The sequence below is a fragment of the Ctenopharyngodon idella genome, chromosome 13 (genome assembly GCF_019924925.1).
Source record: "Ctenopharyngodon idella isolate HZGC_01 chromosome 13, HZGC01, whole genome shotgun sequence".
Classification (NCBI taxonomy): Eukaryota; Metazoa; Chordata; class Actinopteri; order Cypriniformes; family Xenocyprididae; genus Ctenopharyngodon; species Ctenopharyngodon idella.
The window spans coordinates 3014113-3040372 of NC_067232.1; the positions used below are offsets into that span (position 1 = coordinate 3014113).

Consider the following 26260-nt stretch of genomic DNA (forward strand, 5'->3'; position numbering starts at 1 on the left):
AAAAAAAAACTAACCCAACAAACTTTCCTCTAGGAGGAGGATGAAGAGTCCACCTTTAAAACCCCTTCCAAGGCACAAAGCCATTCCTCTGGTTTACCACATGTGGTCCGAGACCACACTGGCTTAGCAACAGGAAGAGCACTGCAAGAGTTGATCTGTGGGTACTTCTTATCATGAGAGCAGAATGCCTGCAGTGTTGCCCAACTTCCCCTGCAAATCCATTCACCAAGACAGAACACAATGGGAGAGTTGGCCCTAAGGTGTCTAACACTGTCTCTACAGGAGCGAGAGCAGATAAACATGAAGAGCCGTTGAATTCATTCTGTACACACTGAAGGTAGGGCTGGCTGAACATTGTACTAGCTGACAGTTCCCCTTTGGATAAGTGCATTTATTCAGAGGGAAACAAACTCAAGACCCCATGTTCCTTTTTAGTGCAAACTTGGCACATTTCCTCTATATTACAGGGAAAACAGCTCCACTAAATGATGCAACTGTTTTCAGGAAGACACAACTGCGGTATGCTAATTTTGAGGCAATGAATACAGTAAAAAGTTCAGTTTTACCTAATCGTGTGTGCTGTTTTGAGTCATATCCATTCTGACTACATGAATACATTAACTTTTATGCGACAAAACAGAATTTTTTTGTAAAAGAACATGAAAAAGACCCAAGACAAATCAACCATTTATTTCAAGAAATGAACCCAACATCATAGTCATACTAACATAAAACTCAATCAGTATGATCAGAACACGTGTGCTCAGCGACCACAGCCAAAAGTCTTGTTCCACTCCTCATATAGCTCCAGATCTTTAGAAGAGACACTGGGCCGCACTGTTTTGAGAGCCTCCTGGAAGTCAGTGTAGAGTATTGGCCGAACCTGTTCTGCCGTGATGGTAGCAATGTCACTAAGGCGAATGCTTCGAATGGGGCCTAGGGCTGCTTCGCGACATAGCTGTGTCATATCCGCCCCCGAAAACCCCTCTGTTCCCTGCACCACTTGCTCCATCTCATCTGCTCCTAGCTGACTTTTCTCACGGGACATGAGGTTGGTCACTATCTGCCGCCGAGCCTCAGCCTCTGGGAGAGGGATGTAGAGTCGCTTAGCCAGGCGACGACGGGCTGCTTCGTCAATCTCTTGTGGGCGGTTGGTGGCACCAACCACAAGGATACGATCTTCTGCTGAGGTGGCAGCTCCATCCAACTGGACAAGAAATTCAGTTTTAATTCGACGAGATGAGTCGTGCTCTCCGTCTGTGCGCTGAGAAAGAAGGGAATCAATCTCATCGATAAAGATGACTGCAGGTTGGTGGCACCGAGCGATGGCAAAGAGCGCCCGTACCATCTTCTCGCCCTCCCCGACCCACTTTGAAGTGAGCGACGAGGCGCTGATGCTGAAAAAAGTGGCTCCAGACTGGCACGCTATACACTTCCCTATGAGAGTTTTACCGGTGCCTGGAGGACCAAATAGAAGGATGCCTTTAGGTGGACCTCTAAGACCAGTGAAGATATCAGGCCTCAACATTGGCCACACTACAATCTCTTTGATTGTGGCTTTGGCAAACTCCAGGCCGGCAATGTCATCCCAAGCTACCGGGGGGCCGTGGTCCATGATCTCACTCATGATAAGTTCAATGATCTTAGGCTCAAAGTTCTTTAAACGCTCATCAACAGGTTGCGTGTCTTGCTGTTTGTTGTCCTTCGAGTAACTCTCTTCCTCTTGCCTTGGCATTGGAGAGACAAATTTGGAGGATGCCCCACGAGACCGACTTGCCCCAAGGCATTTCTTGGTGATTGTAGCAACGTTGGCTGCAGAGCCTCGCTGGCCCTGATGGGAATGTTTCTTTTGCTGGTCAACGATAAACTGCTCTCGTGCTGTTCTAAAGTTAGCGCTGACACCCTCTTCTCCTCTCTGTCCCCTCCCTCGCGGTTCCCGCTCGCCTTGTGATGGGAATGAACTTCTGTTGCTTTCACTTCCTGAGCTGTAGAAGTTCTTCCTCTTGGAAGGGTTTGTGGAGGAAAAGAACACAGGCTGATTATGCACATTGGATCCACTTGTGCAACTCACACTAGACTGAGAAACACTAGCATTGCCTGTGGAACTGATATAGTTATGGCCAAACACAGGCGATCCCATTGGAGCTTTTGGAGCCATGGTCAAACGTGGAGGGGCTCCTTCAAGTCCTCTGGCCCACTCTTCAGCACCGCTAAGTGGGTTACTGATCCCCCTTCCTATCTCAGCTCTGGGTGGATGCGCAGAGGGCCCGTGAGCCAGAGGCTCTCGTTTTAATCCAAGAGGAACAGAGAGAGCACTGCCTTTCTCCCCACCCTCGCCGACCTCACCACCAACAGTGATGTTAACATCTGCCGGATCTACTGGGAGAGCGCCGCCTTCTGACCCAGCCTGCATCATCTTTTGCACGCACGGCAGATTGAACACATTCTCGAACGTTAGGGATGACTCCCATTTGTCGCTATGGTTCTTTTGATTGCGGGCCAGGTGCAGGGCACTCTCTGCATAGTTGTTTAGCCCGGTGCGTGGGTCGTCTGAGTCCAGGACTGCGGCGTACCGCTCTGAGTAGGTCCTGAGCAGGCTGGCAGCTCCAGCCGGAGAGAGCTCAGCACTCGCCCATGCATACTGAATGGACAGGATGTGTGCCCGATAAGCATTGGCCGTCTGTTCAGGTGTACAAGAGCCAGACGAAATGTCAAAGGACCTCCTCTGCCACTCGTCCAGGTGTGCTCTGCTCATGCCTGGCCTGCTCCAGCCTGCATAAGAAGTGGGCAAAGGATCAATTAATAATGTATAAAAGTAGAGAAGTACCACACAACAATAGGGCTCTTGAAGGGTGATGATGATAACGCAGGTGAAATAATGATTTTGCAGGCAATATAACTTGAATCCACTTTTTATGTGCCTGTTAGGTTTCCTAAAGCTTTACTTTCTAGTATGAGAGCTTTAAGGCAGAAGTGTTTTAATAGTGTTAAGATAATCAGATAATTTAACCTGCAGTTACAAAACAGTGTTACAATCAGTTTGCTTCCTTTGATTAATTTCTGAGAGATCCAGTGAATCGAGTCAAAACTGCCTGTCACATTTTTTATGTATTAAAAAACTATGTAGTAAATACTAATGTTTATGATTAGGTATAATTATATTGGTGCATATAATTAAAAATATCACTCTTCCCTGAGTTCATTTAAGCAATGAACAGTGTGGAAAACACCCTGATTAATTTTAAATGTATTATACTTTTAATCTCTTTCAGATAAAATACATAAATATTGTTATACGTATATCAAATATTGTCAAAAGGCAGAAAAGTATGGCGATATAATTTTTTGCTGTATTTCCCAGGCCTACTGTCTTGGCGAGTGAGACAATCATCAATCATTTATATAACTTATAGCTTTGTCCTGAAAAATAAAATAAATAAATGTATGTTTATCTATATATATATATATATATATATGCCCTTTTTTGTTTTAAAGTCAAGACAGTTATATTCAATTCCAAATATCTTATTTGTTACTTTCGCTTTCGTTCATTTAATTCTGTAAAGACAGTGTGTAAGAAAGAGTATAATGTGCAGTACCAGTCAAACATTTTTACATACTTGACTGTTTCTGATGATTTGATAAAATTTTCCATCACAAAAGTTTGATTAAATGTTTGAAATTAGTTTGTAGACAACTATGGAATGCCTATAAATGTCTTTGCAAAACTGTTGTAATTAAAAAAATAAATAAAAATCACAATTTTTCAATGAATGACATAGACCAGATAATGAAGAAAAAAGCAGTCAAGAGAAGAGCATAAATGTGAACTTCATTTGTGCATAAAACCCTCATGAAGTTGGTTTAGAGAATGAAGAGTGAGCAGAGATCAAATAAGCTAGATTTTATTTGTTGATCTGTAAAAAATTCCTATACTTTTGTTTGGCGTGATTTTATTGTTTTGGTGACTTATTTTAAAACGTGAAATGTGTTAAGAACAAAGAATGAGATGTGTGACCAAACTTTTGAATGGTACCTTTACCATTTAATTTCAGGTATACATATACCAATGTTATATGACAGAAACGTGATAAAAGAAATCCCCCTTTAACAAGAACCGTATTAACAATATAAAGATCGTAAATAACGATCCTACGAATAATGTCTCAAGGGGTATCAACACATTGTATGAAATATCTGTAGGACGTACAGATAGAGAGGACAATGTAGCTTTATCCAAACTCAGAACGTGAGTTGATAACAGGAAAACAAATCACAAATACAGCTTCAAACACACTGCCGTGTGCACTTTATTTTGGGTGAGGAAAGTTGCAACCTACCTCTCTGTTAAACGTTTTTCTTGTGTAAATGCTGTAAAGCTCAACAACACCTGAAAGTCTAAACAACGATACGGAACAAAACAACCATAACTTTGACTACCATAACCTCGCGCCTCCTTTATGATCTGCGCCAATGTGCGCGCACCAGCAACTTCCGGCTGCTCAGAAATAAGATCGCGCGCGCCATCGCCTGGCGAAAGACAGTCATTGCGTTTATTTAAGGGAATGTAACTAAAGGTTCGCGTTTTCTTTTTATTCTTTTTTTAAATTTTATTTATTTTTATCATATTTTATTCGTTATATTAATCTCTCTCAAATGTCATAACACTGAATAAAAGACAGGCTAGAACAAAATAATAAATTTGCCAATAAAAAGGTATTGAACGTGGTCAACTGTGGCTGGACCCTAACAAAGGTAATCAAATATATATATATATATATATATATATATATATATTTGAATACATTTACAAGTCATGTAGACGGTTAGATTTTTATGTTATATTTTTATTATATTTTTTATATATGAATGTACATATTGTACAATGTTTTTACAAAAAGTACTGTAACTGACATTTCAACATAACTGGTAGCAATTTGCTCATTTTTTATGGAAGGCCATTTATGCCATAAAGGGGAAAAAACGTTTTGGTAAATCATAATTATAACATTAAAGTCATAATTATGAGATAAAAAGTCGAAATTATGTCATATTTAGTCAGAATTATGACAAAATTAATTGACAAAATTTCATTATTTCGACTTTTAAGATCATAACTGTGCCTTAGTAACTCATAATTTCGACCTTTGATGTCATAATTATGACTTTTTATGTGATAATTATGATTTACCAAAATGTTATTTTTTCTTCTGTGGTGAAAATGGCCTTCCATAATTTTTGCTCTGAAAATCATGACAATTGTTCGAATATAAGCCAAAACAGGATCAACGTAATGTGTTAATAATTATTTGTAGCTAACACTGACTTAATCAACCACAATATCAATCGTGCCGTTAAATATCACCACAATTGTGACGTAAGTCCCCTCAATAGCCTAAATGTAACATAAAACTACAATACCCACAATTCTGTGCGGCGTGTGCGCGTTCACTCCCAGCGGCACGTCACATCATGAGTGTGTTGGGATAAAGAGGCTTCAACTGGGGATTTAAACTGATGTCTACTGTCTAGACGAAGTACACAAGAAGCGAGGAATTAAATGCATAGCTATATATAGTCGACCTCTATTTTTGGACTCTGTACTGAGCTAGAGTATTACTGGACTGTATTTTTTAATATTTGCTGTTCATAGACAATCATCGGAACAGATGAAGCTAGCGTAGACTGTTAGCTGCGAGAATTCAGAAGACAAATCCTGTAAGAGTCACACCCTAATATTCACTGTCCTCGCACCGGACACGCGACTGCGGGTACAGATGCCCGACCCTGCTTTTCGTTTTGAAGTACAGCTAGATTATTTCTTATAAAGATATTGTTCTTATTTGCGCAAAAGAACTAAGAAGTGAGGTCATGTATGTCCGGTTTCAGTCTACTTTGCTGGGATACAGATAACGTTAGTCGGCTAGCTTAGTGTGTGATCGTCAGCAGAAGACTGAGGAATATGAGTTCACCAATGTACACTTTTGTTTTGAGAGATGACAACAGTACTGTGTATGCTGAAGTCGCCAAGATCCTCACCTCTACCGGAAAATGGAAACGACTGAAGAAGGACAATCCTCGGTTTAATTTAATGCTAGGAGAGAGAAATCGGCTGCCTTTTGGACGACTGGGTAAATGATGTCAAGAGCTGCATATTTATATTACATAATGCTATGATTGTTTTATAATGCTGTTTACATATTTTAGCGTTCATTTAAAGTTGCGAGTTTCAGCAAGTTAATGCATATAACCCGTGCTCATTTTCAGTACACCATGCTTTTTGGAGACTATGACAGCACAAGCTATAAAATTTATGATAATGCGTGATAAAACAATACACTGCTGTCTACCAGCAATAATCACAAAAATTTAGCTTTATAATGCATCTCTGTGGATCTGTACCACTGGTTCTGTGTAGTAACATGTAATAACACTGACATTAACTTTTTTCAACATAAGTTTTAACATCAGAATTTTATAAATATTTATATATGAATTAATAGCGGCATGTGTATTTTAAGTATATATACTTAAAATACACATTTTCTTACACTTATACATGTATTCCATATATATGGAATTATATATATATATATATGTATATATATGTGACACACATTTATTATTATAAGTTATTATCAGAAACTGATATACTACCATTCAAAAGTTCGGAATAAGATTAAAAAAGTAAAAAAAAAAAATAATAATAATAATAATACTAATATTCAGCAATATTAATATTTGTATTTAGCAAGTATGCTTTAGATCAAAAGTAGTAAAGACATTTATAAAAATTTCTATTTCAAATGAATGTTGTTCTTTTGAACTTTCTATTTAAGAACCATTTACAAATAATAATTGAGCACCAATAATACAGCACCAAATTCAGTATATTAGAATGATTTCTGAAGGATCATGTGACACCGAAGACTGGAGTAATGATGCTGAAAATTCAGCTTTACCATCACAGAAATAAATTACATTTTAAAACATATTAATATTGGAATTATAAGTAACAGCATTACTGATTTTACTGTATTTTGAGCGAATAAATTGAGCTTTGGGGAACATAAGAGACATCTTTCAAAAACAATTCTTAACAAATCCAAACATTTAGTGGTAGTGTGCGCATAATTGTTGGTGGTGAAATACAAAAATGTTGATTAAAGTACTTTTAGCTGCAGGACACTGCTGTCATGGCTCAATATTTCGATATTTCAGTGTCAGATACCCTGCTGTGTCCTCTACAGGTCATGAACCAGGACTGATGCAGCTGGTGAATTATTACAGAGGAGCCGATAAACTGTGTCGCAAAGCATCATTGGTCAAGTATGTGGTTTACTCATTCATATTCATGAAGTTTTCTTCCTCCATTCAAATGTATGACCATAATTGACTTTAATGAGAGCTTTGAAATGGTCTTAGGAATGATACTGTTAAGCTAATGCTTACTTAAAGGGATAGTTCACCCAAAAATGAAAACCCATGATCTCATGATTTAAAAAAATATCCTGGCTCTTCCAAGCGTCGATTATCTGCTGGAAGCTAGTTATTTTAGTTTATAAAGTTTTAAATATGGATATTTTTCTTACAAAAACCCATCGCTTCATTTCAGAAGGCCTTTATTAACCCCCTGGAGCCGTATGGATTATTTTTATAATGGATGGATGCACTTTTTTGGGCTTCAAAATCGCCATTCACTACCATTATAAAGCTTGGAAGAGCCAGGACATTTTTAAATAGAACTCTGATTGTGTTCGTCTGAAAGAAGATAGTCATATACATCTAGGATGGCTTGAGGGTGGGTAAATCATGGGATAATTTTCATTTTTGGGTGAACTATCCCTATAAGTAATGTCATCAAAGCACACTTTCCTTTTCTTCCATGCTATTGATTTATAAACTCTGCAGTTCTTCTGTTGATATTTATATAAGCATGTTTGATGTTAAGGATTATCAAGACCAGTCCAGAGTTAAAGGACTCCTGTAACTGGTTCCCTGAGTCTTACATCATATACCCAACCAACCTCAACACCCCAGTGGCCCCAGCAACCAATGGCATCAGCCATATGAAGAGCAACCCAAAGACAGATGAGCGAGAGGTCTTCTTAGCTTCATATAACTTAAGAAAGGAAAGCGGAGAGGGAACGGTGTGGATTGCCAAATCATCAGCAGGTGCAAAAGGTACGAATCTTTATCGATCCAAAATGGTAAGTTGAAAGAGAGATGCCAGAGTGCAATCTTAGTATGATTTAATAGTTTCCCTATCTTTGTTTAGGTGCAGGTATACTGATATCTCATGATGCAAACCAGTTGCTAGAGTTCATCGATAATCAAGGCCAAGTGCATGTCATTCAGAAGTATCTGGAAAAACCACTGCTGTTGGAGCCGGGACATCGCAAATTTGATATAAGGTAAAATGAGCTATATAATCTTTTGTGCTGAATGTTTTGATGCGATTATGGAAAAGCAGGAATTGCATTGTCCCATCCTAATTAAGTCAAAGTACTTTTAAAGTCGGTGGATATTCTGTTGTCTGTAGGAGCTGGGTGCTTGTAGACCATCAGTACAATATCTACTTGTACCGTGAGGGTGTGCTGAGGACGTCTTCCGAGCCCTATAACAGCTCAGATCTCCAGGATATGACCAGTCACCTGACGAATCACTGCATCCAGAAAGAGCATTCGCAGAACTACGGCCGCTATGAGGAGGGCAACGAGATGTTCTTTGATGAGTTCAGACAGTACCTGTTGACCACACACAATGTTGCCATGGAAACATCTATTTTACCTCAGATCAAGCATATTATCAGGTGCTCCTCAAATTCACCATAAAAATCTGTTTTTTTTAATGATTGCATGTTATCTGTGCCTGCAAATGAGTTATATAAGTATGCATGTAGAAAAATGCAAAACATATTTCTCAAAAGATCATTTTGTTAGAGATGTTCATTGGGGTCCAAAAGTTTGAGACTACTAATGAAAATAATTTCTAATTTAAATATTTTCCCCCAAAACAAATCATTGTTATTTTAGTATTATTTATATGCTACTATAGTATTTATTATTATTTTGAATTAGCTTTATTTTTTATATTTTCTGTTTTAATTTAAATAATTTTAAATTTTTTTTTTTTTTTTAAATTTAGGTTTTAGAAATTTTATGTACTTGTGTCATTTTTTTTTCATTTTTTTTTTATTTTTTCTGTTTAGCTTTAATTTTTTCAGTTTTAGTTATTGTAATTTTAGTACTTCAACTTATTTTCAGTTAGTTGTTAAAAGAAGTTTTAGTCTAATATTTATATTTAATTTCAGCTTTATTTCAATTAACAAATGTTATTTTTAATAGTTTTAGTTAATACTTGCAATTGTATCACAACTTAACAATTGAGTGAAAAGTTTTGAGAAATAATAATAAAAAATGTAGATGAATTTTGGCAGCACTCAAGCTGACATGGAATTCACAAGTTTCAGAATCTTAATTATTTCTTACAAATTTTACATAATCTTTCTGTTTTAAATTGTTAAACTCTTTCAAATTTTTTAAAAGATTTTACATTTTTTTTAATGCAGAATAACAGATTTTAAGATTTTAGATTTTTGTACCCCAATATACAGTTTCTGGATGAGTCTAACGAACTGTGGCATTGTCTCAACAGGAGCTGTCTCACATGCATCGAGCCAGCCATCAGCACAAAGCACCTGTCCTACCAGAGCTTCCAGCTCTTTGGCTTTGACTTCATGCTGGACGAGAGCTTTAAAGTCTGGCTAATTGAGATAAACGGGGCGCCTGCCTGTGCACAGTGAGTACTTGTGTTTTCTCATTTGTTATGTCCACAATGTTTTGCTTTAGTTTCTTTCAATATATGAAAAGCATATTCATATTTGGTATGTTAATGCTTAAAGTTTCCTACATACAGTATGTGTCACGACAAGGAGTTTTGGGAGAGAAAAAAAACCCTTTAGGCATATCCTAGCTAAATATATGATGGTAAATTTTACACCGAGGTAAAGTTGTTAGAAGAAGTGTGAGTTGCAACATGATGACATCTAACAGACTGTTGTTCTAAAAATTCATTTTAAACCATGTAATGCTGCAGTTCCCCATCTGGCAAGCAACTTTTATTTTCTTGCCCAAGTCACATTGTACTCAGATTTGTTTCCTTCTGTGTGTCTGTACTGTTTGTGTGTGTGTTTGTATGTGAGAGAGAGCAAGAGAAAGTGAGCATGCCATAGATAATGAAGCGCAATTTCATGGGGAAAACAGAGAAAAGGTTTATCATTTTTATCCTGTTGTTTATTTTTTATTTGCTTGGTCAGTCTTTGTAGGTTTTGGTTCTTTTGTTGTAGGCTTTAATAACCTTTGAAATATCTGAAATCATTTGGCGAAGTCATTTGGAAATGTAATGCAGTCAAGACCTGTCTGGAACTACTTTAGCCGTGTGTTTACTGGAAAATAATTGCACACCTTAGAACATTGGTCAACCAATCAGTATAAAGCATTCAACAGCCTCGTAGTATAAAACAACCATAAATTATAGTGGCATACATTATAAACAACATTAATTATCTAATTAACTAATTTATTTAAAGTTCCGGCATGTGGGAAATGCACTATTCAAATATGCTTATGCAGTGTTGGGGAAGTTGCTTGTAAAAGTAATGCGTATTTTTACTGCATTACTCCCTAAAAAAGTAACTAATTGCATTACTTTGTTACTTTTTATGGAAAGTAATGTTATGTTACTTTTGCATTACTTTTTCTCAGCTGGGCTTGCTTGTTTGTTTTTTATTAACAAAAAAAGGTTCTACTCTCATTCAGCACAAATCCAAATGTGTTCTCTTTGTGAATGTTTTCCGTGCTTTATGTTAATTACAAGTCACTCTATTAAATCCATTAAATTTTGGACTAGGTTGCAGATGCTAAAGCTTTTTTTCCTACAATTATTTCTTATGTTATGAAGTTAAAATGTTTAATATTGATATTAAAGTTTCTCTCCTGTAGGAAACTCTACCCTGAGCTATGTCAAGGCATCATGGATGTGGCCATCTCCACAGTGTTCTCTCTGAGTGCAGATGCTCTCTCATCCTCGCCTCCATTCTCCACTTCTCCATCTCTTTCCACCAACTCCTGCTCCTCACCCAAGATAAGAGCACCCCATCAGTTCGGCCCATTCATCAAACTATAAATTGCTGTTGCGGGATGCTGCTTTTGCCATGCAAACCCCATCCCCATAGTCCTGCCTGAAAACAACATCATCCAATCTGAGAGGCTTAATGGTCTACACCTGATCTTGGGGCTGAACATACAAGGGTTTCATCTCTGTCTGAAGAGGACAGAGGGTACATGGGGTCACTTCTGTAACAGGCAACCTCCTCTTCACGTTTCCATCCATCATTTCTAAAGCAAACACAGAAGAGTCCACAGAGAGCACGAGTTTACAAAGGAAAGACTGGAAGGTGAGGATAATTGTGCACATACCAGTGTAGCATTACCCAGAAAAGAGCGATTTGTTTCTAAAGCCAAGCATGTACACTGATAATCGAGACTATGTTTGTCCAGGAGTTTAACACTTATGTGATTTAAAGACTTGAATTTGCGAGCACACATTTGAAGGAGGAGCGGAAACCAAAGAGTAGGGTTTAGCTCCTTTATGCCCCAGATCTGTTGTGTCAAAAAGACTCCTCAGGACTTTCCCAGGCACCTTGATGTAACGGAGGATGGATTTGAGACTTTAGTGCCTTACATATTCACAGTCTGTCAACACTAACTTCCACATGCTTATCTGGCCTTTTGTATACGCCTGTATGTGTCCCATCAACTGTATTATCTATTAGATTCTTGTGCGTTTTGTGCTATTATCTTCAGTGTACTAAATGGTTTTTAAACCACAAAAGAGTCTTTCTCAGATTCAGATATTTATGATTTGCAGTGTAGTGTACATTGTTGTGATGTCTACAAGACAGTATTTGGTAGAAGTAGCAGAAGATAATCTGTTTGCATTGTTACTGTTCTGTCCAGTGAGACCAGATTTAGTCTTCCCACTGATTCTGTTATTGTTTGTACAGACACATTTTAGGTTCATAATTACTTCGTGACAGGCAATCAAGAACATCTGGGAATTGGGGAAGCACTGCCTTCTGCTTGTGTTGTCATGAACATTCACGACTCATCACTTACTATTCATAGACAACTGATAATAGTTATTCGCAATAGTTATTTTGTTCATTTCAAACTGTGTCAAGAGTTTCTGAATGACTAAACCTTTGGTGGACTGAGATGTTGCATGTCAAAGCATGTTAAAAGCAAGGCTCTTTTTACATACCTAGAGAAAATTAAGTTTTTACATAAAGGAATTGTTCACCAAAAAATGAACATTTCCTGATTATTACTTATCCCAAGGCTGTCCAAGATGTATATGACTTCTTCGAAGTTGGCTGGGGTCATGTGGAGGCCTTTGAAGCTGCTTGGACCATCAAAAATGGTCTACGTTGAGCATTAGATGGGGAAAAATCCTGGAATGTTTTCCTCCAAAGCCTTAAAGGGTTAGTTCACCCAAAAATTTAAATTATGTCATTTATTTCTCACCCTCATGCCGTTCCACACCCGTAAGACCTTCGTTCATCTTTGGAACACAAATTAAGATATTTTTGATAAAATCTGATGACTTAGTAAGGCCTGCATCGCCAACAATAACACTCCCTTTTTCAATGCCCAGAAAGCTACTAAAAACATATTTAAAACAGTTCATATGACTACAGTGGTTTAACTTTAATATTATAAAGCGACGAGAATACTTTTTGTGCACCAAAAATAACAAAATAGCGACTTTATTCCACAATATCTAGTGATGGGCGATTTCAAAACACTGCTTCATGAAGCTTCGAAGCTTTACGAATGTTTTGTTTTGAATCAGTGGTTCGGAGCATGTATCAAACTGCCAAAGTCACGTGAACTATTGAAGTTTCAAAACACTTAGGACGTAACGAATCCTCCTTTGTTGAAATCATGTGATTTTGGCGCTCTGAACCACTGATTCGAAACGAATGATTCGTAAGCTTCGAAGCTTCATGAAGCAGTGTTTTGAAATCGCCCATCACTAGATATTGTGGAATAAAGTCGCTATTTTGTTATTTTTGGTGCACAAAAAGTATTCTCGTCACTTTTATAATATTAAGGTTAAACCACTGTAGTCACATGAACTGTTTTACATATGTTTTTAGTAGCTTTCTAGACAAAAGGGAGTGTTATTGCTGGCAATGCAGTCCTTACTGAGCCATCGGATTTAATCAAAAATATCTTTCTGAAGATGAACGAAGGTCTTACGGGTGTGGAACGACATGAGGGTGAGTAATTAATGACAGAATTTTCTTTTTTGCCTGAACTAACCCTTTAATTTCTCTTCGGCTGAGGAAAGAAAGTCATATACATCTTGGATGACCTTGGGGATTAGTCAGGACAAGTCACCTTTATTTATATAGCGCTTTATTCAATAGAGATTGCTTCAAAGCTGGTAACAGGAAAATGATTCAATGATGCAAACATTCATTTGGCTGTACAGCAGATCTAGAAGAAAATAGTGTCATTGTTCAGCTGAAGTTAGTTCAGTGTTCATTCAGTTCCGTTGGTGAGTAAATAATCAGGCCATTCTCATTTTTGGGTGAACCATTCCTTTAAGATGAATGCATTATTTCTACTCTTGTTTTATATTTCTGTACTGTTGAAATGGTTTATGCTTAGCAGAGCTGCAAAAGATTTCTCTGGATTTTTTTTTAGCACACAATACGGGTTGCTTATCAGTCGGTTTGTGTGCACCGGTAGTCATTAAATGTCATTTCTCCAAACGTAATCTGCACAGGTTTATGACCTTTCATCTTACTGTGCATGCAGATATGACTGAGGTCCTGTGAACGGTGTGGTTCATTAACAGCAGACTCTGATGGCTTGACCTGTAGACTGTGATGTAGATGACACAGGCAAGTAGATGTAGAAGAAGAAAGCAGCAATTTAAGGTTGAATGTGTGATATTCAGATATCAGTATTAAGGTTGTTTGGTGAAAGAGAAAGGACTTAAATTTAAGGAGTTTAAATAGAATGAAAAAGTATTGAAGGAAAGGCCAACTTTTTTGCGATCATCAACACTACTACTAAGAGCAGTTATCCAAGTTTTTTTATGCATCTTTGCGTTGCTTATTGTCTTATTTGTAATGTCTGTCTGTGTCTAATTTTTACATGAAGACTTTGCTGTACAGTCTTTGAATATTTGTTAAAGAAAACTGAAGACAGTTGTATGTAGCCTGAATGAGGGAAAACATCATCTAGCCAAAGATGTGTGATTAAATATCTTCACAGCTGCTCAGAATATGACTGTCAGATGAACATTACTGGTTTGATTTAAGTTGTGAAACATGGGAATGCTGTTGTAATAGTTTTCCTCCTGTATCTGAGGAAAGATCAATGCAATGTATGTTATTATTAGTCTAGTTTGCTGTATTTGTTACTGTTGTTCAGACCATCTGAAAATAATGTAATTTATGTTGGATTAGTAAAAGCCTAAAAAGTATTTAAGTTGTTCAAATAAAAGCATCCATCGTGTGCAATAAATTTGTGTCCTAAATATTACATTGACATTTAGTCTAGAAAATGAACGTATTGTGAACTTGACTAATGCAATATTTATCCTCATTATATTTGCATAAAGCCTGTTTATTCCTTACTATTATTCTCTACAGCTCTGAAGTAGTTTCCCATCCAAGTAACTGCAGTTTCTGTCATGTGCGATACGTTAATAGTACAATATTTAAAGCTGCAGTCTGTATGTTTTGCCTCTTTGTCGCCATCTCTGTTTGAAACCTGCCATTGCAGTTATTTTGTGGAATTATTTTTACGTGGGTTGTGCATCGGCATGGCTCCTCAGCGCGGATGAATCTAATGTTTGCTGTCAGTCACCACATCGGTGATACTATACTTCAGAATAACAGATTCTACATCTTAGAAGTATGACCAAAATAAGAATTTTCACCGGAAAATGTCATCTGAAGGAGTAAATAACAAATCTGCCACTTTTGTTCTGACCAACTGAGAAAAAAAAAAAGCATAAATCGCGCTGCCAATGGTGATTAAATCTAACAATCGCTTAGCTTGGATCACACCAAACCGTGCAAATGATTACTTTGTTCTCAAATTGTTAATGTTAACAACACCAGCATTGCGTGTATTTAGTGTGTATTAGTGTTACCTGTAGATTTCAATTTCTGTAGCCACTCCGCAGTCCGAAGTCTTTTGCTTTTGACTACGGGTGAATCTCCAGTTGTCACTGATGATTGTCATTTGGACCTTTCTGGATTACAATTCGCCATCAAAATGATACGTTTAATTATTCCAGCTGCTGTGAGAAAACGCTAGTAGCATCCTCACATATAGCCTACTAGCTGGGACTCATTCTTTCCAGAGCCATTCTGGTTCTTTCTGTTTACAGACATGACGTAATGACGCAAACAGCTACATGCTTTAATTTCCCATGGAAACCCACCAGTACCTATTTTATTATGAAACATTTTTACAAGCTTACCGTTGTGAATTGGGCAAAGATAAGGAGACAGTTTTGAACACTGGCTGGTTATGTACTTGCTCAAAAATTGATTTTGGATCATTTTTAACCAAAAAAAAAGTTACGGACATGTTCGGCTGAGCTTCTGTTTATGTTCGCTGATCAATGTTTATATGCAAGTAAAAGCCTAAATTAAATCTGTCCATCATAAAAAAAGTTCTCTTTATGACCTTTTTGAAGCGTCAAAGTTTCAGTTGCAAAGGCAGTGATGGAAGGAAATCTGACCGCATTCTGTCATCAAAAAGATCGTCATTTGAATATTAACGAAAGTCTTACGAGCTTGGAACGACTTGAGGGTGAGTAATTAATGACAGAATTTTCATTTTGGGGTGAACTAACCCTTTAAGTGTCTTTAACTGCTACGTACTAACATTTGAACTAGAATTTGATACAAAGCACTATTGCGTACATGTTTTTACGCTGTAGGCCTACTTATACTAAAAAATAGGGCTGGGCAAAAAATATCGATTTCACGATATAATCGATTCTCATTTTTACGAACCAATATCGATTCTTAAATCCCAAGAATCGATTAATTTAGTCTGTTTTCAGTTGATGAATGAACAGAACATGTAGCGCTCCTCCCATCCAATAAATCGCAATAATCTTTGTGTTTTGTTACTTTTGATATGAAGCAAAGTCTCAGATTTCAAATGACGTCTATCTTATTATGAGATTCAAAAAATAAATACCGTTTTGGCGCTGTTTAATGTGGCGTGACAGATCGCTTTAGCGCCTCAGTTAAAGAGAAGCGGCAGCACGGAGCGCATGTGAGCATCCTCTCCTCCGCTTTAATACCAGTTACAGCGCGAAATAAACATGCATAAACATCTGAAGGTATGTTAAAATATACAGTACAACTTACCGAAATCCGTATCACGTCTCGTGTAATAGCTCAATCAGTGTTTCAACCTCGCAAAGACGTCAATAAAACAGCTTGTAAACAATGTCACGTAACGTCACGTTTACCTCAGAAAAGCCATATTCAGTGACCATAAACTCGTGTCAGCTAGAAAAATGAACTCTAGAAAGTCAGCTATCTGAAAAATATAGCTATGGACTGTTACATATTCATTGTAATTTGTAATGTTCTTCAATATTTAATGCATGTTTGAATGAATCAGTTATGACAGCCACAATTTAAATGTTTATATTTCCACAAAAAAAAAAAAAAAAAATGAATTGGAGTAGAAATATGAATGTAATTCTAAACTTTTTTTTTTTTTTTAAAAACCATCATTGAGTGTAATTTAAGTGTTTGTATATAAATAAGTTAATTATAAATAAGTTAATTGTAACAATATTATAGTAATGTAGTACCAACTGACTCCCATGTAGTTTACAGCATTAGTTGATTTTTTTTCCTCTAGAAAATTTGCCACGTATTGTTTCTGATATACAACATCCAAAAATGTAATCAAATAACAAGCATGTGAATAAAAAATCGAATCGAATCGTGAAAATTGTGTCAATACCCAGCCCTACTAAAAAAACACCTTGAATTACATTTTGCAATACAACATGAACACAATAAGTACATTGTACCTACTTTTTTTTTTAAATGCAAGTACATAGTAAAGACACCTAAAAGTGTGAGATTATATAAATAAATATAAAAACGATTACATTACTATGTATATCTATATCAGCCATAGGCCAACTAAACCCCATAAAGAAGGTAATACATAGAATGGCTGGAAAAAGTTATAAAACCACTCGACTCTCCAACAGGGGGAACTAAAACCCAAACAATCTTAGAGTAGTAGAGTACTTCTGTTGTCTTTATTCAAGTATGTACACTATACCATATGATATTCAGAGCAACACATCACCACAAACACGGCAGTAAATGCAGTTTAGCCAGCACAGCGGCAGCCTGAGAAAGTGGAAGATACATGAGTCCAGTGCGATATGCAGGATACACACAAACATACACATACAACAAAATACAAAACAATGAACACAAGTTGTAGAAGACAGAGACAGACAGTAGAAATGCAACATCAAAAACCACAAAAATAAATATGTCAGGGTTATACAGGTAACAACAGTCCCTGCTACTACACACAGGTTTTGTCTCTATAATTTTATAATAATATTTTTGATGGTATATAGGTAAATTTAATCGGAACCTCTTGAGTCCTAGCCTGCATTTTAGGGTCACAAACTGCAAATACTATGCAATTGCATATGGATTTAGCATTAAAAACTTAAGGGAGTGAGTGCCACATCAGTAACCCCGTTCTCAAAAATATAAAAATAACAGCCAAATAGAACACAAACTGATCAACAGTCAAAAAAACACGGATTTAATCGCACATAAACAGTCTGAAAATGAAATTCAAACATGTGAAGGGCACATTTAGTCCCACAAGTGTGTAGCAAAGCTCAAATTAGTGAAGTAAAACAAGTGTATACTCTATGTATAAAAATGCAAGTGATATATTTATTCATTTAGAGTACAAAGACAACTGAAACACACAAGCCGAGCAGATATTCCAGCTTTTGTCAGTAAAACATTGGGTGTGAGATCAAATTCACCCAACACAGCAGCTACCCTATTGCACATTGTCACAATGCAGAGAATTTTACAGAGAAAACACTGATACACACACATATGATGAATTCATTACTGCATCAGGCAGTAATATAATATATTACACCAATAGAAAGGTTATTAGGAAAGTGTTAAATGGATACAGAAAACAAAAAAAGTAGAAACAAAGTCAAGAAGGCCAGTTGAGCAGTGCACTATATTAGCATAAATCCATGACACAATACACTGATATATATTGGGCTTTTATTTGACCACAGTATTAAAAATTATTTACCTTGTAAAATCCTGACTGACATTTGACCTTAAGGAGCTCAAACTGTTCTGTCGTCATACACAAAATCAATAACTTCCACATTCATTAGTAAGAACCTGCCTGAGGCACTCACAACAAGGCACACTTGCTTTCAAACAGGTACTGTAGTTAAACATCAGGGGACAGAATTCATATTCCAGTGCATGTTTATCTGGAGTAGCAGTACTCCATGTGAGATAACAGACCTCACAAATTAGAGAAAGACAAAGGCTTCCTGTAGTTATTGTTCATGAAAACTTGCAATATTCAGTTTACAGACCTCATTAGCAAATATTACGGTGGCGTAAGAAGTAAAACCAGTCAAAACATTGAAATAATTACCAAATGCAAGCGATAAAACCGAGGTAAACAACTCAGTTTAGTTTTGTAACAATTAATGGCTTGAAAAGTGTAACATTATCCTAGGAGATCATTCAAAGTGCAGTGTTACTTTGCATACTGAATCTGTTCGTTCAGTCCTGAGGTTTAATCCACGTTCTTATGTAACCATGTCAGCTTAAACCATCTAAAATCTTTTTCTTTGAACTATTTCTAAACCAGATAAAAAATAAGGCCTGTCCCTCCCACTTCTCAAAAGCAGTAAGAAAATGTGCATCATTGAACCATCACTCATGTAAACATAGACCTTCATTAACACGGTGCAGTTCTCACTTTATCAAGGGAATAAGTTTGATTGTATCAGTACTTTACAGAAGCATTATGGTCCTCTGGTGTAACTCAAGGTATAAACAACATTGAAGTTGTCAATGGCAGAATATTAAGTCACAAAGAGGGAAAATGGGACAAAAACTACTATAAACACACAAATATGCACACCTCCATTACTTAAGTCATTATAATCCTTAATAAAAACGGTCCTATAATTGTTGGTTTCAAAAAAAGCTTAAAAGTACATCTTGAAATAAAACAAAGAAAAATAAATCAAATGAAAGCAGCAAAAAATGCCATTAGAGTGCCTAGTCTCAACCTGAGCCCAAATATCTATTTTCAGATTTTTGCAGAACATAATAATCTCAAATTTGTTGTGCACTTTGGTTCTTGTTTAGCTTTTTTACATCAGTTGTCATTTCTACAGCTAACTTACCAGAAATTAAATACATATACAGAGACTCGAGAGCAAAAGTAACCTCCGGAAAAGGTAGTCCTGTCTAAACAGCTCAGGTCAGCCAGATGATGAGACCTCTTAGTACCTCTCTTCATTGGGACATCAAACAGCAGACCTTCAATGCGCCAGGTCAGTGTGACTGGAACTCAGGTCCCGCATCTGCCTTAGACGATAATTTCGTTCCTGTAAGAAAGATGCAGTAAACTGAGCTCAAGAGATCCTGAAGGAGGTGAACAAAATGTAAGGTCACCGTCAAGATACGTTATATACAAACGTCATATTATAAACTGAAACCTTACTTGTATACTGTAGCTTTGTTTTGTGCAGTCTATTTTACATTTTATACCATTTAATCCCATTATCAATTCAGACATTAAAATTGTATTAGTTGATATTTTGCCAGGACACAGTGTTAGGGGCAAAAAAGGCCCACAGTCATGTTAAAAAGAGCTGGTTTAACTAAGAAGTTTAACATCTTGCAGTCTGGCTGAAAAATGTTTCACTGTCTATGTAAATTCATTTTTGCAAAACACCCACCTTGTAAAGTGTTCAAACAAACAAACCTTTTTTAATTAAAAATCACTGGACAAAAATAGCTGAATTCAATGTCATTTTAAATGAATAAACATCATATAGTCATGGACAGTTCATCAGTTACAGTCATGAGAGAACCATGTCATTCCGAATGTATTATGTCTGGATTTAATTTACACTACATACCATCCATACTAAAGCTTGTTCCTCATCAAATGTACTTACTCAGGCAGTATGCAATGTCTCACGACCAATTCGTACGTATTTTATGAGGTGGCTAATTCATACGACGTCACTCGTACGAATTCATACGATTTGTCTAAACCCCAGTGATGTGTAGGTTTAGGGGCGGGGTTAGGGGTAGGTCATTCGTACGAATTCATAGGAATTTGGCAACTCATATAATAAGTGCGATTTAGCAAAAAACGTCCGAATTCGTATGAGGTCGTACGAATTCGCCACCTCGTAAAATATGTTCGAATTGCCGTAAGATCGGTTGCAATGTCAGACACACCTTAGGTTGAGTTAACAACACTATGAAAAATGATCTGCTACTTGCTAATGCTAGTTGTTGACAGGGGGTATTAAGGGAGGAGCATTCACATTCTAAGCATTTGATTGATCAAAAAGCTAGACACTCCTATGAAAACAAAATGAGACATTTATGTTTCTGATGCATTTTCCCAAAAAAGACAGACTGTACATTTCAACTTGTCTTACAAAATGTAATAAAACTTGTATGAGTATGTTAGCATCAGTGTTAGGGGAAGTTACTTTTAAAAGTAATGCATTACAATATTGTGTCACTCCCTAAAAAAGTAACTAATTGTGTTACTTAGTTACTATTTATTGAAAGTAATGCGTTACATTACTTTTGCGTTGCTTTTTCTCACATGGCCTGGGCTTGCTTGTTTGTTTTTTATTGCAGGTTTGTGCAATATTCTGAGATTGCATTTCACAGTTTTTATTCATTTTGAGGAATACTGACTCTGTTTTTGTGCAAGTGAGACGAGTAAATGCTCACATTTAGTGTAGAACTATAATAACCATCATGTTTACACACAACGCCTCTGCACTTACTCTCCATTTCTCTTAACATGGCGACAGGTTAGCTGTCAGTCAATACATGGGAAAACAAAGTAACTTGCGTTACTTATTTGAAAAAGTAAAAAATAAGATATTTTGTTGTAAATTTAAAAGTAGCCTAATGCGTTACTTTACTAGTTACTTGAAAAAAGTAATCTGATTACATAACTCTAATTACCCCAACACTGGTTAGCATATAGATAGCTGAAAAGCTTACATGGACTAAAACTCACAAAAATTTCATTTCATAGTGTCCTTAAAGACTCTATAGATTCACACCAAAGAACTGGGAAAAAAAAAAAAAAAAAAAAAAAAGATAATGTGAAATACTATTGTTGAGGTGTCTATATGCATCTCTTTAGGTATTATAAATACACTGATCAATGTATTAGCTGAACTTCAGGATTTTTTCCTAACAAAGTGTTTGCTTATAACACAAGACCATCAGTAGTTATTACTGGGGATTTTAACAAACATAATCAGATGTGTTAGTCTGTGACCGCTGTGAGATCTCACACATACAGTTAATTAATGTGAGTTAATATGGTAATGATAGAGCTGTGGGTGTGTTGATAATAGACGCCCCCAAAAGAGTCCAACAGTGTGAGACTGAAAGACAGTAAAGTGCTAGACAGATGGGCCAGAAAAAATAAAGAGAGCAGGAGGAATTGAGAGACAGAAAGATAAACATGTACAAGATGGAGACAGACAGCAAGAACAGACTGAGTTGGAAACTGAGGAGAAAGCTGTCAGGAGAGAGAAAGAGCAGGAAAGAAAGATGTTGTCTTACTTTGAGTTCTCCCACAGGTTTATCCGGCTCGTTGAGAACTCCAAGAGAGCTGGCCCTCTTCATGCTGCATCCGAGAGAGCCACATGCAAGCACGTCAGTTAGGTCAAAGGGCAGGTGTGAGGGGTCACGGAGGGATGGGAATGTGTGGGTTAAAACATGGAAAAGCAACTTTCACTCAATGATGTTACTTTATAATGTGGACTAAGATAAAAACACCACAGTGGAAAGACATGCAATGACATACTGGCCATGTACACAATGCAGATAAATCATTTAGTGCTTAATCCTGTTCTAATTTACAGGAGTGATTGCATTTACAAAAATTCTATGCAGTGGGTATTGAACCGAACTGAACAACTAGTTAATAATGTATTTAAACATGCATCATGGATGTGTCTCTCTTCTGTATATGCGGTGCAAAAAAAAGCCCCATAGGGATAAAGGTACAAGCTTTGACTCATTCAAGAACAAGCCCATAATAATAAAAAAATAAATCCAAATGCTTTATTATTGAGAACAAGACCGAAATATCATGACCAGCACCTGTCCACTTTAAAAACGCCATAAACTGGATCGCTCTATGCGCCAAACCCAAACAAGCAGCCCGAAAATACTTATAATAAGTGGACATGGCAACACTTAAAAGAGGGTGCTGCATAAAATAGCCTTACAGACTTAAACAAAACTAAAAAGTTGTTATGTTAATATCTCTTCAGTCGCTGTAATATTACTTAGAGATGCTAGAATGTTGCTGTGGTTATCACGCATCAATCATCGCCATTTCGGGAGCGAGTCGTTCTCCGTACACACACAAAGCGACAATTTTGGGAATTCACTCCAGTATTTAAATGTCACTCCTATAACTTTACAGTGTGTACGTGGCCACTGTGTGTTACGTTAGTCATCTGCCACCTGTTTTTGACACTTCTCTCATTACTCACAGATAAATATTCTCATACAAAATAAAAAAAGTTTAAATGTAATATTACTGCTGAGTTATTTCAGTCCAATCCTCTGATGGGGGTCTGTATTTACTCTCCCTCATGTTGTTTCAAACCTGTATTTCTATTTTCCACATTCAAATTTATAAATGGTGAATAAAAGCATTACACCAAGTTTGACATCATTGATGCCAACACGCAATTGGTTTTTGCATATATTGTAACTGAATACTACACTCCAGTTTGAATATGAAGGGCAGAATATGATATTTTTACTTTGTAAATAATGATCTCAATTTCAGTGTTTTTCACACAAAACTGTTGTATGAATTTAGAATACTTTTGGACCACTTTTAGAGTTACTTTATGTTTATTTTTTGTTGGCGTTTGGAGAAAATCATTCAGGTTTGGAAAGACATGATGGTGAGTATATGAAGGCAAAATGTTCATTTCTGGGTAAACTATTCTTTTAAGACTGAAAAGGGTGATTTTCTAACAAACATTGGACAAATTATATACACTAAACAGACACCAAAAAGGAGCTGCAACAGACCCTTTTCATGTTTCTGGGGTTCATCATCACAGTCTGTGAAAAGGGTCCATTGTACAGGGACAGTAAAAAGATGTTTGCCAGGGAGTTGGTAGACAGAAGGTAAAAGATGAGAAAAGAGGTTAAAAAAAAAAAATTGGATAACACCGCAAGTGGAACCAAAAGACAGAAAATGGAGGAAACAGGCATGCAGCAGACAGCAAATTTGCATGGAAATGTTTATTCAGTTAAACAAATGTACAACACAGCACAAAGTAATAAAAGTCCTCAAATAAAAAACAGATCCAAGCAGACACAAAAAGGCATCAAGAAAATCACCGAGCAAAACGGCATAAAAGATGAACAAAGTAATCATAACACACACCAGAAAATATAGTTAAAATGCAAAGAATAAATAAAAACAAATGGCATTTTACAGGGTAAGGAGAGAAAGTTAGTCACATCTGGCAAATCAGATGCTACAGGCAACCCAGTGAGCCGTCCTGAACACACTGCATCATAATGTCATTTGTCCGTCACGTTAGATGTCAATGTGTCATTCAGGGTTAAGCAGGTTTATACATGTGCAAAAAAAAAAATACAGCCCAGTTAATAAAGCAAGCAAATCCCTTCATCCACTTAAAACTGGGTAGTGAAAGAGAAAGACTTTGCATATACCAGCAGAGGACTTTCCTTCATTATAACGTCATCACAGTGTGCAAAATCCCATCTCCATGTAGTAAACCACCTGCCTTCCTCGCATTAAAGAGATCATTCTATAAAGCCGTCCCATAAACCCTTTTAAAAGGAAAAGCTTTTTTTTTTTTTTGGTGTCATCCAGTGTTTAGAGTAATTCAGATTGGGACATTCACTTTATGCTCTCCATATTTACAGTCTATGACTCCAATGACATTTAAATTATTTTTTAGAATGTCTAATGACATCATTCCAGACAGAAATACTGATTGTAATTCTGTCCCTGTGAGATCCTAAACTGCTCAATCCTGCACATCAAGATCTACTTCACTGCAGAGTTCTCAATTTTAATAATTTTAAAAATGTCTTCCCAAAAGTATGATTGAGCATTCCCCTTTCCCAGTTTTCAAACCATATAGTCATTCAAGTTGCTATTCCAGTGTATAATGTTTAACGGTGATGGTGTCATATTCGCCTACCCATTGTTCAGTCCGAAATGGGAAGGTTTGAGATGTTGGAAAGGGGAGGTTTGGTCTGAAAATAGGGATGGAAGTGGTGATAGTTACCCAGGATTTTTGGGTTCGTTTTCTCGTAAGCCTCCTCCTTTGAGCTTGCGGACCAGTTTCTCACTGCTGCGTCGGATAGAGGCCCGCAGTTTACTAAAGGAACCGCTGCGCTTCAATGAGCCCGAGCCGTCCTGCCAACAGAAAGGCTGCAGCATTAAAACCACACATACTTATTCACATACTGCACATTAGTGAAAGAGGGCACTGTCCTTTGTCACAAGCTCATCCTCAAACACACTCAAGCACAATGATCACTTACCTGGATCTGGAAATGTTATGGTTATGTTAGTTTAAAAGGGATAATTCACCCGAAAAAGAAAATTCTGTCATAAATTACTCACCCTCATGTCATTCTAAGTCATATAGTTACATGACGAACATATAAAAGCAATCATGAAAAATGAAATCTGAGAGCTTTCTGTCCCTCCATTGACAGTCCACGCAACTACCACTTTGAGGCTTCAAAAAGTTCATAAAGAGATCGTAAAACTAATCCATGTGAAAAGAGCAATTTAGTCCAAATTTTCTGAAGAGAGACGATTGCTTTATATGATGAACAGATTGAATTAAGGCTTATATTCACATATAAACATTTATCAACTCACACATCAGTTGTGGTAAACAGAAGCTCAAGCATGTTTGCTTGACGTGCGAGAACCAATGAGGTTTGTTCTCGCGCATCAAGCAGGTTCGGTTGAGCTTCTGTTAATGTTCGCTGATTAATGGTTATATGTAAATAAAAGCCAAAATTCAATATGTTCATCATATAAAGTGATCAAGTCTCTTCAGAATATTTGGACTAAACCACTCAATTCATATGGATTAGTTTTACGATCTCTTTATGAACTTTTTGAAAAGACAAAGTGTCAGTTTTGTAGCTGTCTATCTCAGATTTCATTTAAAATATCTTCATTTGTGTTTTGAAGATGAATGAAAGTCTTACGGGTTTGAAAGGACATGATGGCAAATTTGTTCATTTTTGGGTGAGCTAGCCCTTTAAACTAAAACATTATTTTCTAAATCTCTTAAATATGGCTCAAACATGACCACAGTTCAATTTGTTATTTTCATCTTTCAAGAAAGAAAAAAATATACTTTATAAATAATCTTTTCTCATGCTCTACTCCAAAAAAATATTTCTTAATGACTCTCCGTTACATTTTCCAGTTATTCATGACTACGAGATAATAATTAAAAATTGTTAAAGAATTATTTTAAAAGAATTAACTGTATACAGACTTATACTGTACTATACAATTCTATACAATTTCTAGTTAATTTTACAGCTGAGCATTTCTAGAAAGATCACTATAGAAATCTAAATGTAAAATCCAAATTTTAAAATTCCTTAAAGTTCCCAGGTTTGAAATCTTCCCATTAAAGTATGAACCCTGTAGGTCCCGATACATTTCGTCCTCCGATCTTTACCACAGCCTGCTCTGCTGCAGTCTCTTCTGCTGCGACCCCTCACCTTTGACCCCCTGAACCTGGCTATTCATCCAGGGGCTTGGAAAAGCGATGAGGATTTTGGAGG

General features: G+C 36.7%; 3 protein-coding genes across 7 annotated transcripts in view; 1 reads left to right on the plus strand and 2 right to left on the minus strand.

Moving 5' to 3' along the window:
- Positions 1–675: 675 nt before the first annotated feature.
- On the minus strand, positions 676–4505 carry fignl1 (fidgetin-like 1). Its single transcript, XM_051917944.1, has 2 exons — positions 4341–4505; positions 676–2772 (listed from the first exon to the last, which is right to left on the minus strand). Exon 2 carries the CDS (start codon positions 2753–2755, stop codon positions 764–766), a length of 1992 nt encoding a protein of 663 aa, XP_051773904.1. The 5' UTR covers positions 2756–2772; positions 4341–4505; the 3' UTR covers positions 676–763.
- A 937-nt stretch (positions 4506–5442) lies between these two features.
- Positions 5443–12733, plus strand: ttl (tubulin tyrosine ligase). Its single transcript, XM_051917966.1, has 7 exons — positions 5443–6131; positions 7251–7329; positions 7952–8184; positions 8279–8414; positions 8543–8812; positions 9658–9801; positions 11004–12733. The coding sequence occupies exons 1-7, from the start codon at positions 5963–5965 to the stop codon at positions 11185–11187; spliced, it is 1215 nt and encodes a 404-aa protein (XP_051773926.1). The 5' UTR covers positions 5443–5962; the 3' UTR covers positions 11188–12733.
- A 4639-nt stretch (positions 12734–17372) lies between these two features.
- The window catches only part of klc1a (kinesin light chain 1a), a 41751-nt gene continuing 32863 nt past the window's right edge, over positions 17373–26260 (minus strand). For 3 of the 5 annotated variants that reach the window (XM_051916225.1, XM_051916223.1, XM_051916224.1), the window contains exons 15-17: positions 24727–24857; positions 21995–22058; positions 17373–19767 (exon numbers count right to left, since the gene is read on the minus strand). In XM_051916225.1, the coding sequence (XP_051772185.1) occupies positions 19702–19767; positions 21995–22058; positions 24727–24857 (261 nt within the window). In that variant the 3' untranslated portion in view covers positions 17373–19701. The remainder of the gene's footprint in view (positions 19768–21994; positions 22059–24726; positions 24858–26260) is intronic. The other 2 variants (XM_051916227.1, XM_051916226.1) reach the window with 1 other exon arrangement.

What these genes read in the sequence shown, in the direction of transcription:
- ttl (XM_051917966.1), top strand. Translation starts at nt 5,963, where the DNA reads ATGAGTTCACCAATGTACACTTTTGTTTTGAGAGATGACAACAGTACT. An exon ending in CATCGCAAATTTGATATAAG is followed by an intron (nt 8,415 to 8,542) that starts GTAAAATGAGCT and finishes TGTTGTCTGTAG; the next exon opens with GAGCTGGGTGCTTGTAGACC. An exon ending in CAGATCAAGCATATTATCAG is followed by an intron (nt 8,813 to 9,657) that starts GTGCTCCTCAAA and finishes TTGTCTCAACAG; the next exon opens with GAGCTGTCTCACATGCATCG.
- fignl1 (XM_051917944.1), bottom strand. Translation starts at nt 2,755, where the DNA reads ATGAGCAGAGCACACCTGGACGAGTGGCAGAGGAGGTCCTTTGACATT.